The 19247-nt window shown below is 34.9% G+C and overlaps 1 protein-coding gene and 1 long non-coding RNA gene across 3 annotated transcripts in view; one reads left to right on the top strand and one right to left on the bottom strand.

Annotated features, from left to right (window-relative positions):
• Positions 1–17413, bottom strand: part of LOC127874506 (steroid 17-alpha-hydroxylase/17,20 lyase-like) — a 28995-nt gene extending 11582 nt beyond the window's left edge. The window contains exons 1-6 of the mRNA XM_052418870.1: positions 17214–17413; positions 10923–11119; positions 10474–10551; positions 9479–9577; positions 8741–8834; positions 6028–6186 (exon numbers count right to left, since the gene is read on the bottom strand). Coding sequence (XP_052274830.1) covers positions 6028–6186; positions 8741–8834; positions 9479–9577; positions 10474–10551; positions 10923–11079 — 587 coding nt within the window. The 5' untranslated portion in view covers positions 11080–11119; positions 17214–17413. The remainder of the gene's footprint in view (positions 1–6027; positions 6187–8740; positions 8835–9478; positions 9578–10473; positions 10552–10922; positions 11120–17213) is intronic.
• The window catches only part of LOC127874510 (uncharacterized), a 50256-nt gene that overhangs the window by 29520 nt on the left and 1489 nt on the right, over positions 1–19247 (top strand). Inside the window, exons 1-2 of one of the 2 annotated variants that reach the window (XR_008046957.1) lie at positions 16479–16560; positions 19052–19186. This is a non-coding gene — a long non-coding RNA (uncharacterized LOC127874510). Of the gene's footprint in view, positions 1–16478; positions 16561–19051; positions 19187–19247 lie in introns of those variants that run through there. The other variant, XR_008046958.1, reaches the window with a different exon arrangement.

Raw genomic sequence — 19247 nt, 5'->3', positions numbered from 1 at the left:
CGCCAGAGTTATCTAACTCTGCCTGCCCAGTCCCCTCATGATAGTAAGTACGTGTACCAAGTTGAATGCAATAGCATTGATACTTTCTGAGAAAAGTGGACCTAAACGCAAAACTTAACCGGACGCCGACGCCAACGCCGACGCCGAAGCCAAGGTGATGACAATAGCTCATATTTTTGTTTCAAAAAAATAGATGAGCTAAAAACTAAGCAGTCTAAATAATAACGATTACCGTAAACGATAGACGTACATGTTTAATTCGATAACTATTCCGTTTAATCGTTTGATCAAGAATGTGCAGAGCATCGATTGAATTATAAAACACCTAATGCATAACATTAAAGCGAGAGTATACGATTTTGTCAAATATTTATTTAAGAAATAATATTTTTCTATCATGGTTTGTTGTCGAATAACCCACAGTAAGGAGTACAGATGCGTGGGAATAAAATCACGAGTGCGATTCTGATTGATTTGGTTCAAGCTTTAGGACGTGAACTATATTTTTCAATACTCCGCACTTCTTAGTACAAAGTTCACTATTTAGTGACGTCATTGAATTGTACAAACAATATGACGTCGTTTTCATTCATAAATATTTTGCAAATGACGTCACTTTCATTGAAAACAACAATCGTAGAAACTAAATGACGTCACGTTTATTGATGCTACTGAGAAGCTGACATGCTATAAATGTTTTCTGAATAACGTTTCCTAACAAACAGCATTCTTTGTAGGCGTGGTTATGCCACTTATCACCAAATATACAATTTGTTGTTTCATTACATTTATATACATGCTACATTTATTATATTTCTTTTAGAGCGGGTTTTAGCACGTGCATTTTACTGCAATATTTTCTTTATTTATTCGGAACTATTTTCGAAACATTAAGCTCCGCCCATAAGTTATTGTAGAATAACCCACACTTGATTGCCTTCTTTGTCTATAGAAAACAAATCGCGTGCCGTGTTAGAATAATTTATATAACATGTGTAAGAAACTTATTCAACAAATAGATCTATTTCAATATAAATTTAGATAAAAGTTAAGACAGACAGACAGTTTATTTTGACTTATACAATGTTCATCGTCAACAACACATTATGAAAACAGTACAATGTCAATTGTGATAGGTACAAACTTTTACACGTATTTACAAATGATTTACTTAGCTAACAAAGTAAATTAAATATAAAAACAACAAAGACAGAAAAAAAGAAAAAAGAACAAAGAAAAGAGGATGAACATCTAAAGCATTATTGTGTTAATAATAGATGTTCGAACTTTAAGTGATTCTTTAACAAAGAAACATACTTTTATAAGTTCTATTTTATTATTCGATTGCAGTAAACTTAAATATTTATACATAGATGGCCTTTTGTAACAACATGGTTTTATGTATTTTTTTCTAATGTTTCTAAACGCCGGGCAAATGCAAATAAAATGAAATTCATCTTCAATATAGGTCGAATTGCAACACACGCAGTGACGCTGATTTCTAGCGACGTCTCTTGCATAACGACCGGTTTGAATATGCAGTGGATGGGCTGACAATCTTAATCTGGTAAAAAAGTATCTCAAACTTCTTGGTAAAATGTCTAAGTACGACTCATATTCAAATTTGATTTTAAAATTTCGATAAACATCTAACATCGAACTATTATGTAAGGTTCTATACCAGTCCTGTGTGAAGTTGTCATAAACTCTCCGTTTAAATTCCTCTACAAATGAGTTAATCTCAATATTAATAGTATTCATATCAACAAATGCATAACTAAAACCAAAGTCATCAAACATTTTTTTAACATTCAATATCCAATTATGACAGCCTTTATAATAATCTGAGACGGCCAATTATATATGGTTTTAATAATGATATTTTCAGATCTACATATCTTAAACCAATATTTAATTACACGTACATATCTATGTATATACATGGGATATCTACCCAGCTCACCATAAACACAAGCATTACATGTGTTAAGTTTTACCTTTAGTAATCGTTTGAAAAATTTCAAATGGATTCTTTCAAGTTCCTTATTTTTAGTATAGCCCCAGACTTCCGAAGCATAATTTAAAATGGATCCAACAAATGCGTCAAATAATTGACAAAGTATCTTCGGTTTTAAATCGTATTCATTACATTTAGACAATAAAATATTCATTGCTTTTAATGCTTTACTCGTTAGGTGTTCCTGATTCAATGTGAAACTCCCAGTATAATTAAAAACAACCCCAAGATAATTAAAATCATTCACAACTTGTATGTCATGGCCATTGTAGGTCCACTTTTCATTTGGCAATAATCCGCCTCTTTTCCGAAATACTGTAATTTTTGTTTTCTCTGTATTTACTTTCAATCCTCATAAATTACAATAATAATATAGATTATCTAAATGGTTTTGAGTTTCATCAGGCGTTTTACCTACAATAGCCATATCATCAGCAAATAACAGTAAAATCAATACAATGTCGTCAATATTCAAGCCGGATTGTAAATCTTTTTGTAAAAACAACTCAAGATCTTCTACAAACAAAGAAAATAATAAGGGGGACATAACTTCGCCCTGTCGGAGCCCCACTGCGTAAGAAAAATAGTCAGAATATGAAGACAATGACTTAACACAAGATTTAACTTTTTGATACATGTCTCTAACAATACTAAGAATTTTACCCTGTATGCCACATTTATACTTTTTCAACCATAATGCATTTCTATATATAGTATCAAAACATTTCATCATGTCCACAAAAATTACATATAATCTCTTATTTTCAAATAAAAAGGTTTGAACAAGAGAATGAAGAATAAATATTGCATCTGTCGTAGACCGCCCTTTCCGAAATCCGAATTGGGCGTCCGAAATAGTATTATTTTCCTAACAAATATTTTCAATGCGATTGTTTAAAACGGTTGTAAAGAGCTTAGATAAACAGCTAACTAAAGTAATCCCTCTATAATTATTTACATCTTCTTTTGAACCTTTCTTGTGTAGAGGGACAATAATTCCCTCGGTCCACTTTTCAGGATAATATCCTGAGTTCAATACACAATTAAATAAATCACATATATGTACGGCTAGTCGGCTAATATATCAACACTTTCAATAAAATACTCGTTCAAAAGATTATCACTGCCACAAGATTTGTTCCGCTTCAGTAGCTTAACAGCATTTATTATTTCTTGAACTGTAATTGGATCATCAAGCTCCGGGTATACAGTATTAGGATTATCAAAGTTATAAAAACTCTTAAAACTTTCAGCATCATTATTCTAATCCGTAGCAATGTCTGCGCTTAAATTTTCAAAATAATGTTTAAATTCATGTAGAGAAATTTTGGTAGATGTTTTTGAAGATCTAGATATAATATGTCTCCAAAAGTCTCTTGGCCTACTTTTGCGTACATTAGCTAACTCGGACATACGTTTATTATAATCGGCGTGCTTTTTCTTTCTAACAATATTTTTGTAATTAGTTTTTGCATCACACAAAATAGACCTGTTTGTATTACTTTTGTCTACACTAAACAACCTGAGCGCTTCTAAATACAAAAACGCGCAACACTACAATCATGATCAAACCAATCTTTATCTCTTTTACTGTAACCCTCAAAATAAACATCATTTGAATAAAAACATTCTTTGGCAAACAATGGATCCGCAACATCGCGGATAGTATTTGAAAACTTATCAATCAAAATGTTAATTGAGTCCCTGTCAGGGCAGTTGGTATTACGCACAACATCATTAAAAGTTGGTAAAATTCGAATAATCCCTGATCGAAATTGTTCCCACAGGGAGTCATTCCATTTATATTTAATACCTGACGTTAAAAATATTATATATAGGCGAATCATCCCCCCAAATATATGATCCACATAAATATATATCTTTTGCAGTATTAAAAAAGGAACGATCTAACTTCAACCAAATTATAGTGTCGTAATGGTTTTTTATTATATGTATTCCATTCTTTAAATATTCATTGTAAAGTAAAACAATTCCACCACTATTACGTTTGGCATTTTTATGTTTGAATTTACGATAAAAATTGTGAGATAAATATCCGTTAAACTGAACATTACTTGTCGAGTCACACGAAGATTCATACAGAAAAAATATGTCATAATTTTTTAGAATAATTACAAAATCGTCAGATTCTTTTTTGTCTCTTGTCAGTCCATGTACGTCCCACGAAAGTATCGATAGCTCACCCTCGCCGTGCTCCTAGGGACGTACCGGCTTGCCATCGACGTACAGGGTATCGTATGCGATCCACGCACGTTTACCCTCCTTTCTGGCATCTTTCATGTGGGGAACCAGTTTGCGCCGTTTCTCTAGCACTTCCGGTGGAAACTGTTCGTGCATTTGGTAGTTTGTACCTGTAAGATGTTTCCACTGTTTTCTTACTAATTCCCTGTCCTTAAAAAATGTAAACTTTGCGATTATATTTCGCATTTTACCATGGACCGGATGTGATGGTGACCGGTGCACACGCTCAAAACGCATGGCATCAGCTGTTTCGTTAGCAATCTTTAGTTTTTCTTCAAGTTGATTGCGGAGCTTCCGCTCTGTGACTTCGGGCGGCTCACTTCCTGTCGAGTTGTCTTCCGGGATATTAGTGAAAACTAAGTTATTTCGCATAGACTGCGATTTCAAATATGCAACGTCATCCCGGAGCTCATTGCGTTCCTTTTCCGACTGTGTTAGCCTGTCCGCCACTTTCGTTGCCCCAACGTCCACTAACTCAACCTTTTCTTCGAGAGGACACACGCGCGCGTCAGTGCGCTTCACTCTATCCTCCAGAGCGACCCATATTTTCTTGAGTTCTTTGTCAAAATCACATACTTTCTTCTCTAAAGAGTCTATCGCATGTAATTTCAGCTCAATCGCCACTAACCTGGTATCTATAGTTTTCATACAGTTCATAACGTCCTTGATTGTTGGCTCCTGTCCGCTGTCTGCCATCTTTTCGGGACTTAATTTGAACGAATCTGTGTATGACCGCTCGAAAACTTCACTCTGTAGTGGTCTAATTGCATCTGGATATAAGGCTGCACTTGCTTGCCCCAATAATTCACTTATTGAAATATTTGTATCCTCCTGTGACGGGCCTCTCTGTTTGGTCAGCTTTGTTTTGTTTAAACTTCCACTTCCACTACTATTCCTATCTTTTCGTTTTTTCCCCATATTCTATAAACTGAATAAATAATCCACACGCCATAATAGTCCACAGTTTCACAAAATCAACTTAAAAAAGCATCGATTTCTTTGAAATTAAATTTAAAATCCTAAAATGTCTTTCTCAGTTTAAAAAATACGTCCTCTTCGCGCCTATCACGTGACATGACATTAAGAAGAACGTGTGTCGATAAATGCGAAATAAGCCAGATATTTAATTCTGAAATCGAAAAAGGCTGTACAGTCGAATTCGCCTGCATGTATATCATTCATGTACGATGTGAATCTAAATTTAGTTTAACGGTTAATTTTAAATTCCTGCAACAATAGCTATGCATACGTCACACGAACACTAACTAAAAAGACGAATGCTTCTGTTATTGTAGGAAAATCTGTACGAAATATCTTCGTTACAATCGGCTCTGGGAGCTGATTTGTCTTTGCTGCATTTTATTTAAATTCGCCTTCAATGTATAATTGTTCTTGCCTATTAAGGCTTTTATGTGTTATTGTAACATATTTTATCAGTATATTACAATTAATAATTGATTAAAAATCGTAGAATCTCGCTTTAAACCAAATAAAGAAATTATAGTACACTGCATGAAAACCGTTCAAAAAACGAATCAATACTGCACGAGAAGGGAGGAAAACATCGATTTAATACATTTTGCACATCGTAAAAAACGCATTTCATGCACAGATGCACAAAAAAAACATTAAAAAAAATAACACGATCTGTGTTAAAAAAAATTATTATCAGTGTCCCGCTTAGACATCCCAGTTTTGGTTATAGAGGAGGTATTTTGTAAACCACCGTCGGAACAAAGTCCACTTACCTGCCCCCGAAGCATAATCCCATCAGTATGTTGCCTATGGCGTAGTTGATGTGCTCGGCTGGTTCGGACGGCTTGCCTACTATTTTGTCCATCTCAGCGAAAACAGTTACCATGGCATTGTGAATCTTCTGTTCGAGTGCAGGGCCCTGCATCAGCTGTCTATCAAAGAGAGAGAACATAGCAAGTTATAGAGTATGTGTATTTTGAGGATTATGATGTCTTTTCGTGTTTATGCTGCATTATGTGATGTCCCCATCGCTCGAACCAAAATACCTCACATCGGCTGTCTGTATCAGGTACCTCCGCGTCCGAGGCTACATTTTTCGAGGCCCACTTCACTCATGCCAAATTCACTCACTATTCAAGTTGGGTTTGGTCTTTTGTGTAGAGGGATCAAAGTGCCCAGAGGAAACCCGTTCTGTCTGGTATTATGACATCCAACCAAGCTCAGGTGTGCATAGAGCGGGATCGACCGCTGGAGGATTTGGTACGAAGCGCGTGTAACTACTGCGCTTATCGAATAGAACATTGTTATAAAGGGGATGACCTTCTTTGATCTTACCCTTCTCGGCCACAGGTGGAAGTAACGTACCCAGGATAGTATTTTTCATATATATATATATTTTTAGGAGCCCAATATATTCAAATAAATATATAAAATCATGTTTAATGAGAAAAAAATTGACAAAGAGCCATGAAAAAAAAATCCCCATCCTCTGATATTGGAATCATAACAAGGTCATTAACTAGAATTTATCATAGACCTGTCTTCGCGGGCCGCAAAAATGTCAAAAGTAGCTTTAATCAAAAGCATCCATTGATCCTCCTATGGGCTATTGGACAACCTTTCAAAAAAAGTTCACTTTAAAAAAATCTGTCCAGCCGTTAACTCACAGTTGGTCGAAAACCGAGCAATTTTTCGAGTCCGTTTGTCAACCCGAATAAATCTTCTACAGACTTTCAAACAATATTTTTGAGTTTTTGCCCCTTAATCGATAGCTCGCGTCCTATTCCTTTGAAACAACGAAGCGTGTCAAATAATGCATGCATATGCAACCACTTACCCATAACAACTAATTCCAAAAGTTTATATTTTCTTTGCAACAACTGTTTTAAGTCTAAATTTGATTTACTTGAAAACGAAAGTAGCCATCGCTCTTGAACCCGGCTTAGCAGTGAATTACACTGACAGAGCCAGGCACATAAATATCCAATCAACAACAACAACGATGTTTTAATAAATGTAAATAAATGAAAAATACTTATCATTCTGATTGTATTGGAATAAGTTTTGAGGGGTAAGTGGTTGCATATGCATGCATTATTTGACACGCCTCGTTGTTTTAAAGGAATAGGACGCAAGCTATCGATTAAGGGGCCAAAAACTCAAAAATATTGTTTGAAAGTCTGTAGAAGATTTATTCGGGTTGACAAACGGACTCGAAATATTGCTCGGTTTTCGACCGACTGTGAGTTAACGGCTGGACAGATTTTTTTAAAGTGAACTTTTTTTGAAAGGTTGTCCAATAGCCCATAGGAGGATCAATGGATGCTTTTGATTAAAGCTACTTTTGACATTTTTGCGGCCCGCGAAGACAGGTCTATGATAAATTCTAGTTAATGACCTTGTTATGATTTCAATATCAGAGGGTGTGTTTTTTTTTCATGGCTCTTTGTCAATTTTTTTCTCATTAAACATGATTTTATATATTTATTTGAATATATTGGGCTCCTAAAAGTATATATATGAAAAACACTATCCTGGGTACGTTACTTCCACCTGTGTTCTCGGCTACAGCACTCATATGTACACTCCCGTTTCGCTTTCAACTTCCGATTGGTCTGATTGGTGATCAGAAAATTAGATCGTTGATTTAAATAAAATCCCCAGCCCCCTAAGCTTGTATAGGGGGCTCGGAAGACGACCACCCATAGGTTACATATTTTGGAACAAAAATCACACATTAGCGTGAAAATGTAGACATCCCGTTGTTAATAAAATATCCTTGTATGCCACAATTCTATATAAGCACAGTTTTTAGAACATTCTAGCGTTAAAAATACATTTAAGATCTCGAAAGAAACACTCCAATAGGCAGATATATAATCATATATCTTTTTAAGCATTTGTTAAATTTTGGAACATTTTGTCGTTTCCAGATACGACTGCTCTGCATGTTAAGCCTATTTTTTATTACACTATTATACTTTGAAATAGAATGACTCTTAGCTAGATCTTGGACAAATTTTATCTTGGGGTACAAAAAAGCTGACCGATTTAAATCTCTGTCAGAATCACCTACCGTATCAACAAAACTTATCTTATCGTAAATACAAATGGTGCATATTATATATCAGTGTGGCTTGTACAGGGCTGCGTCTTTAGCGGATTTTTTTCCAAAGATGCGTAGATTCGGATTACAACTAGCGGCATGCATGAGCCTCGTTCTGGGATAACTGGACTTATTGCATATGTGTGAAGTTTCGTCCCAGATTACCCTGTGCAGTACGCACCAGTTAATCAGGGACGATACTTTCAGCATAAACTGGATTTTCCAACATCTTTCCGTACACGAAATATTCTACAAAAGCAAAAGTTTCGTCCCTGATAGACCTGTGTAGACTGCACAGGCTAACCTGTGATAACACTTTACGCACATGCATGAAATACCGTTTCCCCAAAGCGCAACTTACATACAAACAACGCGCCTACCTAAGAGCTTTCGACGACATTTTCCTGTGCAATTTCCAGGTGGGCGTATAGTTACTGAACCCGATGTTCTTACCCCCTTCTGTGAATACTCTGACTAAAAACAAAAACAGTGCCATACTAAGTTAATAAATAAACATGGGTTTTGAGCTATTCATTTCAGTGTTAAACACGATTCGTGAACGAATTTTAAGGGACTTGTTCACAGTTCAGCATTTAAAATACCATCTACACATCAAAGGTGTGGCCTATTGCAAGCATGCTTGATTTTGTTCCAAGAAGTTACTTTTTGAATCTATTTGAAGACATTTTTGTATTAAACTTTTGACCTTCTATTATACGTATTATACGTATTTAATATTATTCCAAATATTACAGTATTGTTAGTAAATGCAGTAAATGCATTTATTTACATGTTTATAAAATTCAGTACATATGTGGACAAATACCTTTAAAACCAGTGTTAATTTGGGGCAACAGTCTAAAACTAAAGCATTGTCACAGATATCATCTGAGCCCCTGTGCCACTTTGTCAACAATATTCAAAGGCAAATAACATAGGAGGGTATCAATCACATGGGATGAAATGGGTGTCTTAAGCATCAACATGAAATGCTAATGACATATTTCTAGTTTAAATTGTTTGAGAAATGTGCGTTCAATAAAATTACGGTATAAAATATTAATAAAAAAATCGAACAGCCGACAAACCGAAAGGAAGAATAACAAATATACATTTACCTGTTGGGGTAACCATACGGTTGGCAAAGTCTGTTGATTTTTTCACAAGAACCTCTAGCGCGACATCTATCTTGTTCACGACAACAAGCTTCATTGGGCCTGCAATAAACAAATGAAACGGAGATACATATTTGACATTGACAAAGGAAGTTACGTAACAAGGATATGTACCATTCGTGCAAAGTCTCAAATTATCCGTATACGCAAAAATGTAAGGAATCAAATCTGTGCAGACGGTGCAAAAAAACGTATCGATAGGGAGGCTTTCTTCATGAGCTTAAACTACCACCACGTTTACTTTGCGCAATACCTTTTAGATACCGATATTTTCAATTAGTAAAAACTCTTTATAAGGACTTGATTTGCAATAAATGTGAAAATCAAACGTACCGATATTATAATTTGTTAAAATCATGTAACGCAACTAAGGTAAATATATGTGTACCATCACACATATTGTAAATCGATTTTGAAAATGTCAACATTGTTCGTGTACAAAATCTTATGTTTACGTACAACTGCGTGGATGGTCGTAATCATTTAAATGTTTGCACCTACATGTGAAAGTCATGCGAAGGCCACATGCAACCATGTAGATTTAATTTTAAGCACGAATTTGCATTATTCGCGAAATATGGATTTCTATGTGAAAAATACGTTTTGTACAGATCAAATAACCTGAATATTAGCCTTACAAATTCATACTAAATAAACTGCTACGTGCAACATAATTACGTACTAAATACAAGCTTGGAGCAAACTAAAATTAATTCACATACACTTCGAGCAATAAATAACTCGTTTTTCCATTACTCCATTCATGGACTCTTCTTGTAAAACAATGTCGCATTCTAAGGAACGCTTTGTATTAAACAATAGCATCCTCAAATGAACGCTTTGTTTAGCACAAGACGTGCCCAAATGCGCATTTAATGAAAACAAATACTTATAAACAACATATCCACATGAACACTTCGTGTAAAACAATTACGTACCCAAATGAAGCGTAAGCACAGGTCCATACGTCGGGGTCCACTCTAGGCACTGTTTGCAAAAGTTGCTCATACTGATCTCTTGAAAAAAAAGACAACTTTCACGATAATTCTGTTAACAGAACTTTGTTCCCTTCCTTAGCAATGGCAAACTTTAGATCGCTTCCCCCGAAATAATTTCGTAAAATGATGCAATTGTCCGCAAATATCAAGTTAACCTTTAAATATATATATTCCCTTTCTCAGTGCTTTCGATAATTCTTTACCGAAATTAAAAGCTTTGCGTATTTCCAAAATTAAAAGATATCAGAAAAAATACCCAACCAATATAATCATGGATAAAAAGATGGTCTTCTCTCTACCGCCATCACGGAATTCGTGTAAGATTTGTTAAAATATAATTCGGGGCCAAATTGGTGCCCTATTAACATACTATTCAAGTCAACACATACTATAGGTATGTCCGATTAATGGTATGGCTAGCCCAGGTGTCGGGGGATAGTTGTACTTAATCCGATTGGTTAGCCAGTATCCTAGCAGTCCCGTCACCATGGCTACCAGCGCTATGGTCAGTGCTGACCCCGGTGTGAACGCCAGCATCTCAATCATTGTGTGTTGATGCGAGCTTAGTGACGTGTTATTGTAGACACTGAAATTAACACAGATAATACCATGGTTATATTCAAATCATGTTAAAGGCTTCGTTGAATGCGTCTGGATTCGATCCCCCCCCCCAAAAAACAAAACAACAACAAGAGGGCCAAGAGGGCCCTAGTTCGCTCACCTGAGAGGAGTCGGTTCATTCAATCTTTACCAAATGTCAAACTTGACCTAGATATTGTCCAGACAAACATCCTGGTCAAGTTTCATCATTATTTCATCTGCGAGTCATGATCAATATACCTATGAAGTTTCATGAACCTAGGAATAAGCGTTCTTGAGTTATCATCCAGAAACCATTTTACTATTTAAGGTCACCATGACCTTGACCTTTGACTAAGTGACCTGAAAATCAATAGGGGTCATCTGTGAGTCATGATCATTGTACCTATTAAGTTTCATGATCCTAGGCATAAGCGTTCTTGAGTTATCATCCAGAAAGCATTTTACTATTTCAGGTCACCGTGACTTTGATCTTTGACCTAGTGACCTGAAAATCAATAGGGGTCATCTTTGAGTCATGATCAATGTACCTATGAAGTTTCATGGTCCTAGGCATAAGCGTTCTTAAGTTATCATCTGGAAACCATTTTACTATTTCGGGTCGACGTGACGTTGACCTTTGACCTAGTGACCTGAAAATCAATAGGGGTCATCTGCGAGTCATGATCAATGTACCTATGAAGTTTCATGGTCCTAGGCATAAGCGTTCTTAAGTTATCATCCGGACACCATTTTACTATTTCGGGTCGACGTGACGTTGACCTTTGACCTAGTGACCTGAAAATCAATAGGGGTCATCTGCGAGTCATGATCAATATACCTATGAAGTTTCATGATCCAAGGCCTAAGCGTTCTTGAGTTATCATCCGGAAACCATTTTACTATTTCGGATCATCGTGACCTTGACCTTTGACCTAGTGACCTGAAAATCAATAGGGGTCATCTGCGAGTTATGATCAATGTATCTATGAAGTTTCATGATCCTAGGCATAAGCGTTCTTGAGTTATCATCCGCAAACCATTTTACTATTTCGGGTCAACGTGACCTTGACCTTTGACCTAGTGACCTGAAAATCAATAGGGGTTATCTGCGACTCATGATCAATGTATCTATGAAGTTTCATGGTCCTAAGCATAAGCGTTCTTGAGTTATCATCCGGAAACCATTTTACTGCTTTGGGTCACCGTGACCTTGACCTTTGACCTAGTGACCTGAAAATCAACAGGGGTCATCTGCGAGTCATGGTCAATGTATCTTTGAAGTTTCATGATCCTAGGCATAAGCGTTCTTGAGTTATCATCCGGAAACCATTTTACTATTTCGGGTTATCGTGACCTTGACCTTAGACCTAGTGACCTGAAAATCAATAGAGGTCATCTGCAAGTCATGATCAATGTACCTATGAAGTTTCATGATCCTTGGCATAAGCGCTCTTGAGTTATCATCCGGAAACCATCTGGTGGGCGGACGGACCGACATGAGCAAAACAATATACCCCCTCTTCTTCGAAAGGGGGGGGGGGGGCATAATGAGAAAACGGCGCCCCTCCCAGACGCCATGTTATTCAATTGACCGGAACCATTTTTGAACTCAACTCTCGTATCAAGGAAACAAATGTTCTGAGCAAATTTTATGAAAATTGGGCCAAAAATGTGACTTCTACTGTGTTCACATGTTTTCACCATATACATATTGAGAAAAATGACCCACCCACTGGCGGCCATGTTTTTTCACCGATCCCGACCATTTTCACACTCTTCTGAGATATCAATAAAACCAATGTTTTTACCAACTTTCATGATGATTGTGCAAAAATTGTGACTTCTATAGTGTTTACAAGGTTTCTCTATAGCCAAATAGGGAAAACTGCCACTATATACATATAGAGAAAAATGCCCCGTCAACTGGCGGCCATGTTTTTTCACCGATCTCGACCATTTTCCAACCCGTCCGAGACATCAATTGAACCAATGTTTTAACCAATTTCCATGATGATTGGGCAAAAATTTTGACTTCTAGAGTGTTTACAAGGTTTCTCTATAGCCAAATAAGGAAAACTGCCCCGCCCACTGGCGGCCATGTTTTTCAACGGATCGAAACCACTTTTGAACTCAACCAAGATATCATTTAGACAAACATTTTGACAAAGTTACATGAAGATTGGGCATGAAATGTGACTTTTACATTGTTTACAAGGTTTTTCTTTCTTTGTTTTACCTAGTGACCTAGTTTTTGACCCGGCACAACCCGGTTTCGAACTCGGTCCGAGATTTTATTATGTCAAAGTTTCTGACCAAGTTTCATGAAGATGGGACAAGAAATGTGGCCTCTAGAGTGTTAACGAGCAAATGTTAACAGACGGACGGACAGACATACGACTGTCAAAGACCGGTCACAAAAGCTCACCTGAGCAATCAGGTGAGCTAAAAAAAAACACCCGACAAATATCTCTCACTGGTTCCCTTCGAATTTAAAAGAGCAGTTTCCCTTTACATCAGCTTAGATAAATAAAACATAACAGTGCAGCTGAAAGAATTAACATTATGAGAGGTTATACGATGCTCTTATAGAGTTCCCACATAATGCAAACAAAATACTTTAAAACTTGAAACAACAACAACACTGGTGGGCGTATAGATTCGGTAAAATTCCCGCCAATATAATTTCTTATTTATAAACATTTAATCTACTAACTTAAAGTGCCTGAAATAATATTATAACACTGTGAATAAAGCTTACTCGGTAAATGATAATTTAAACCATTTGTACAATAGCATAAGGCCTAAAAAAAGATTGTTTATATTTTTCCGGCCAAATCGAATGATTGGGTTAAAACATCCTTAATAAAGTAGAAAATAACACGCTGATCGTCAAAAAGTGTTTATGATAAATAAATGACTGGCCGACCTACATACTTTACAATTTTGAGATGTAAGTATAGACAAAGAACATACTTATTGGCATAAGTTGAATTTAATGTTTAGTACTTATTACCGAATTTACAATTATACTATACAAAGGCGATCACACTCCTCTAAATTTTTCAGTTGAATGACAAGTCCAGTTGTACATGCATTGAACAAAATTGAATTATGTTCGTTAACAGGATTACAATTTCGACTTTACGATACATTTTTTTAAACAAGTGTACGTCAAGTTTAAAAATCGTAGATTGGTATTTGAAATAACATCTTCTATCGTAGAACTAAAGATCCACTTAACCGTGTGCACAATAGGCATGCCAATATAGAATATGTAAATACTACAATTTATATAACTAGGGTCAATCCGTATAAATTAAGACTAAGGTAGAAATTCGGAAAATACATCATAAATTCATTTTACGTTGCTATAAACTCAAGTTACCATTAACGGATCATTACCAATAGCGGATCACTTTGATGTTCAAAAATGCGTATCACGATTAATAATTATTTTTACATGATACTTTGCAGTCAGCATATTCAAGACATTTTCGTTAAATCGCGATATTTTTTTTTATCAAAATCGGACATCTTTTTGTCAATAATTTTAGTGTGTTTTGCCAGTATGTACATACGACTTTATTTACTTCCGTCTCGTTTTGAGAACGAGGTTTGACATTTTGCGCGGCCACATTTTATAACTAAGTTGGTAAGTAAGAAGTATATGCATATATTTAAAGGCCATTAAGTAGTATTTCTGCCTGCAAAACACCATTTCAGTTTTGTTTCGTTTTTAAGATATTGCATCACCGTAAAGAGGATGAAGAATTAGGGCAATAGCGGATCAAGCGTGTCCTGTTTACATGAGTAAGAGGGGATGTCTCAAAAAGCCATTCAATTTTGTTACTGACATTAAAATTACGTGTTATGGCTCACAGATGGAAGTAACATACCATGGATAGTAAATTGGCCCAGGAGCCCAATATTTCAAATAAATATATATAATCGTGTTTTATGAAAGAAAAAATTGACAAAGAGCAATGAAAAAATCCCTACCCTCTGATATTGAAATCATAACAAGGTCATTAACTAGAATGCATCATAAACCTGTCTCTAGGGCCGCAAAACTGTCAAAATAATTTTATTCAAAAGCATATCTTGATCCTCTTTATAATATGGGCCATCGGACAACCTTTCAAAAAATTTACTTCAAAGAAATCTGTCCAGGCATTTAATCACATTCGGCTGATAACCAAGCAACATTTCGAGCCCGTTATTACTCAATGTCAATTTTACTCTCATAATACACGAGTATATATATTTATTTGAATATAATATTTCGCTCTTAGGCCCATATACTATCTAGGGTACGTTACTTCCACCTGTATCATGGCTGTAACGGAATTGTTTAGTCTTATGTTTTGAAGAATTTAAAAATAAGAGATTACTGTGTATGATACATAACGACATTATTATGAAAAACATATACTGTTCATTCAAAACATAAAACAAAGCTATTAATATTGATTATTAAAAGTATATGTATTTGTCTGTTTCAGGCAGCCACTGAAGTGGTACAAAATCGAAACTTAATTGCAGCACCGTTTAAGTCCTTTTTATAATGCGAAGTGTTTGGGAAGGTAAAGTATTGTTCACGTTTAATATAATATTCATCTAATAAAATATAAAGTATTGTTCACGTTTAATATAATATGCATCTTATCGATATAAAGTATTGTTCACGTTTAATATAATATGCATCTTATCGATATAAAGTATTGTTCACGTTTAATATAATATGCATCTTATCGATATAAAGTATTGTTCACGTTTAATATAATATGCATCTTATCGATATAAAGTATTGTTCACGTTTAATATAATATTCATCTTAACAATATAAAGTATTGTTCACGTTTAATATAATATGCATCTTATCGATATAAAGTATTGTTCACGTTTAATATAATATGCATCTTATCGATATAAAGTATTGTTCACGTTTAATATAATATGCATCTTATCAATATAAAGTATTGTTCACGTTTAATATAATATGCATCTTATCAATATAAAGTATTGTTCACGTTTAATATAATATTTATCTTGGAAATATAAAGTATTGTTCACGTTTAATATAATATTTATCTTGGAAATATAAAGTATTGTTCACGTTTAATATATTATTCTTCAGTATACATATTAATTATTCTGTAATTATTTATCTCCATTCTACTTTAAATACTAAATACCTACTGTTATATTACAGATAGCAACAACGAACTAACTTAAGTACATATATCTCGTACACTAAACTTATACAAATCTAACACACACCCCACACAGGCAAACTACCAATCCTAAACATCACAGCACCTCATGTACATGACCTTTACAGTCCTAGTTCTAAATCGGTCAACGCGTAAACAGGATGCTGGTAACAGGTAAATCACGTACACCACCTATCTAGCATGTGTGGATAAAATGGGCCAGGTTGAAATGGTAAGTGTTATTTCCGGTATAGTGCATACCTTGCTATGTCTATTTCCACGGCTTGCTATATGTACACTACTATATACAACACAGCATAATCACAGTTTATTAGTAAGTCAACTGTATGCAATGTTTTAATCACATTACACAAGTACAAGATTCATGTTTTGACCGTTCAAATAGCGTTTGAGATGCCCTCTAAGTGGTTTTGATCACGTGATTCGTTATGGCTACAAGTGATTCGTTAATGCATGAATTCCGAAAAAACGTGCCACACAATATATTGTCTACATTTTAAATCAGAATTTTTGCTTTAACTTTGCTTTAACAGTAAGCAAAGGTAATATTTTATTAAACTTGTAAAAAAGAAGTATCAAAACATTTATTGTTTTTCACCAGCACAACTTTATTATGCTAGTGATTCGGTAATGATAACTCGACTGTATAAAATATATTTTTATAAACAACTGGTAGCAAGATGAGTTGCAGATAATTGGTCAGTAACCACATTTTAACTAATTCTTTTGACCTGTTAATTCTTTTCAGCTCATTTCAACAGTGAAAAATGCCCATAATATCACTTTTAACACTGACACTGCAAGCTTTCCATAATCAAATAATAAATTTATCTACAAACTAGTTTTAACAATGAAATAACTCACGATAAGTCTTCCCTTTCCCTCTCGCCAAATACTTCGCGTGTCAGGATTATATTCAAGTAGATCGAGCGTTTACAACTGCTGACTATTTTGCCGAGAAAATGAGTTTTAAACAAGAAATGTTCCACACAGACATAGATATTGCTTAAATTGTGGTAAAAAATACCATTGCAGAGTATTATTGCATTATAAATCGCCAGCACTTAAAACAAAAAAGTTTAGAAAAACTGTGCAAGTCGCAGAAGCATTTCTAAGGAAGGCCACGCTCTATTTAATTCGGAGCACTGAGAGGTACCCGATAGGATATTGTAACTCAATATGCAAGAAGCGCGAGACAATTATATTTCAATTAACACGTTTGCATTGTTTTGTTGAAAGTAACCATGGTTAAAAATATTTACATCCCTGCTCTTATTTGGAATTTTATATTTGAAAATAAATCGCTCCCATCAATAAATACGCATTCAATTGTGTCTTAGAAAAAGGACATTGCAATCCGTTACGTAAAAAAATAACTTCCCCACTGCGAGCCCCATTTAGAACGCGGTCAAGCGAGGAGCACGAATCCAATGAGAATAATCTTCTGGATGATGCAGATCATTGGCCTTCACCTTCACGAGTTGAAAAAAGTAAATTATGTAAACAAAGACGATTTTCAGATGGTTTAATACTGAAAGAGTATTTTATTGAGGATATAAAAGTTATACAATGCTAAAAATACTTGTCATTGTATGCGCATGCGCGAAATACATAGTTAAGGGGCACGAATGTACAAGAACATAGCATAAATTGGGCATTTGTAAAGCTAACTCTGAAGCAGTTAATATAACCTACGAAGCAAACACATAAAGGCATGTTAAAAGAAATTTTCCGTTCAGTTTTCTTAAAGCTTTAATCCTGATGCATTGCATTAAAAGTCACTTTCGCGTGTGTATATATATATATATATATATATATATATATATATATATATATATATATATATATATATATATATATATATATATATATATATATATATATATATATATTATATGCTTTCATTTCGTCAGAAAGTGACAAAATAGCTCGCGATGTAACAAACGCAATCATTTCGTTAGGTCACAACATAGCTCGAGGTGTTACAAAATAGCTCGCGAACCTGCGATTTTGTTTACAATTTGACGGTGTTGAAGTAAATAACTCCTACTATATTTTGTCTTAAGTGCCGATTAGAAAAGTTAATGTATATTGCTTCCATTAACGCATTTAAAAGTTCTTTATCATTTTATAGAATAGTTCGCGTTAACTACTGTCTTTTTGTTAGTAAGTGCGTCCGATACACATCAGTAAACGACGAGACTAACGGTGCGTGATGCGTTCTTTACTTACGCCAGTTGAAAAGACACAGTCTTAAATCAGGACGCGGTAAAAAAAAAGCTCAAACAACACAACACATTTTAAAAGCAACTTAATGATTAAGACTTGAGGTAAATCCTATTCATAATGTCATTTGACAAACCGAGAAGCGATGGTAAATGTATTAAATAGTACACTCAAGGGTCGATATATAGTACACGGTTTATTATTAAATGGCAAAATCGATAATACGCTCTCTAAAATGTGCATTATTTTATATAATTATAATGGATTATTTATCATTCAATAAAATGCAGTTTCTAGATAAAATATTCCTTTATCGATAAACATTTAAATGGCTCATATTTTACATATTTTATAATTGAATAAATTCTAGTTGTTTTAACTGCGCCACACAGCGTCGCTTGAACGGTTTCATTGAACAAAAATGTCACAGAGATGGACTTTGTCCAATAAGTAAAGAAGAATAATATATTATTTAGATCAAAACCGTTCCGATGGCAACGTCAATGTCAGTGAATGTAAATATGGCGTCGCTGCTCGGCTCGCAGATGACAAGCATCCGCAACATCCGGTTCACATACATCTCGCAATTATGACGTGGAAGGCAGGTGAAGGTAAAACTCAAATACGGAGAAAATATAGAGGGTATACAACAGCTAGACACATAAGTGTAAA

This window comes from Dreissena polymorpha, chromosome 3, assembly GCF_020536995.1.
Source record: "Dreissena polymorpha isolate Duluth1 chromosome 3, UMN_Dpol_1.0, whole genome shotgun sequence".
In the NCBI taxonomy this organism is placed as follows: domain Eukaryota; kingdom Metazoa; phylum Mollusca; class Bivalvia; order Myida; family Dreissenidae; genus Dreissena; species Dreissena polymorpha.
Note: the sequence above shows the minus strand (reverse complement) of the source record. Positions and strands in the feature narration are given on the sequence as shown.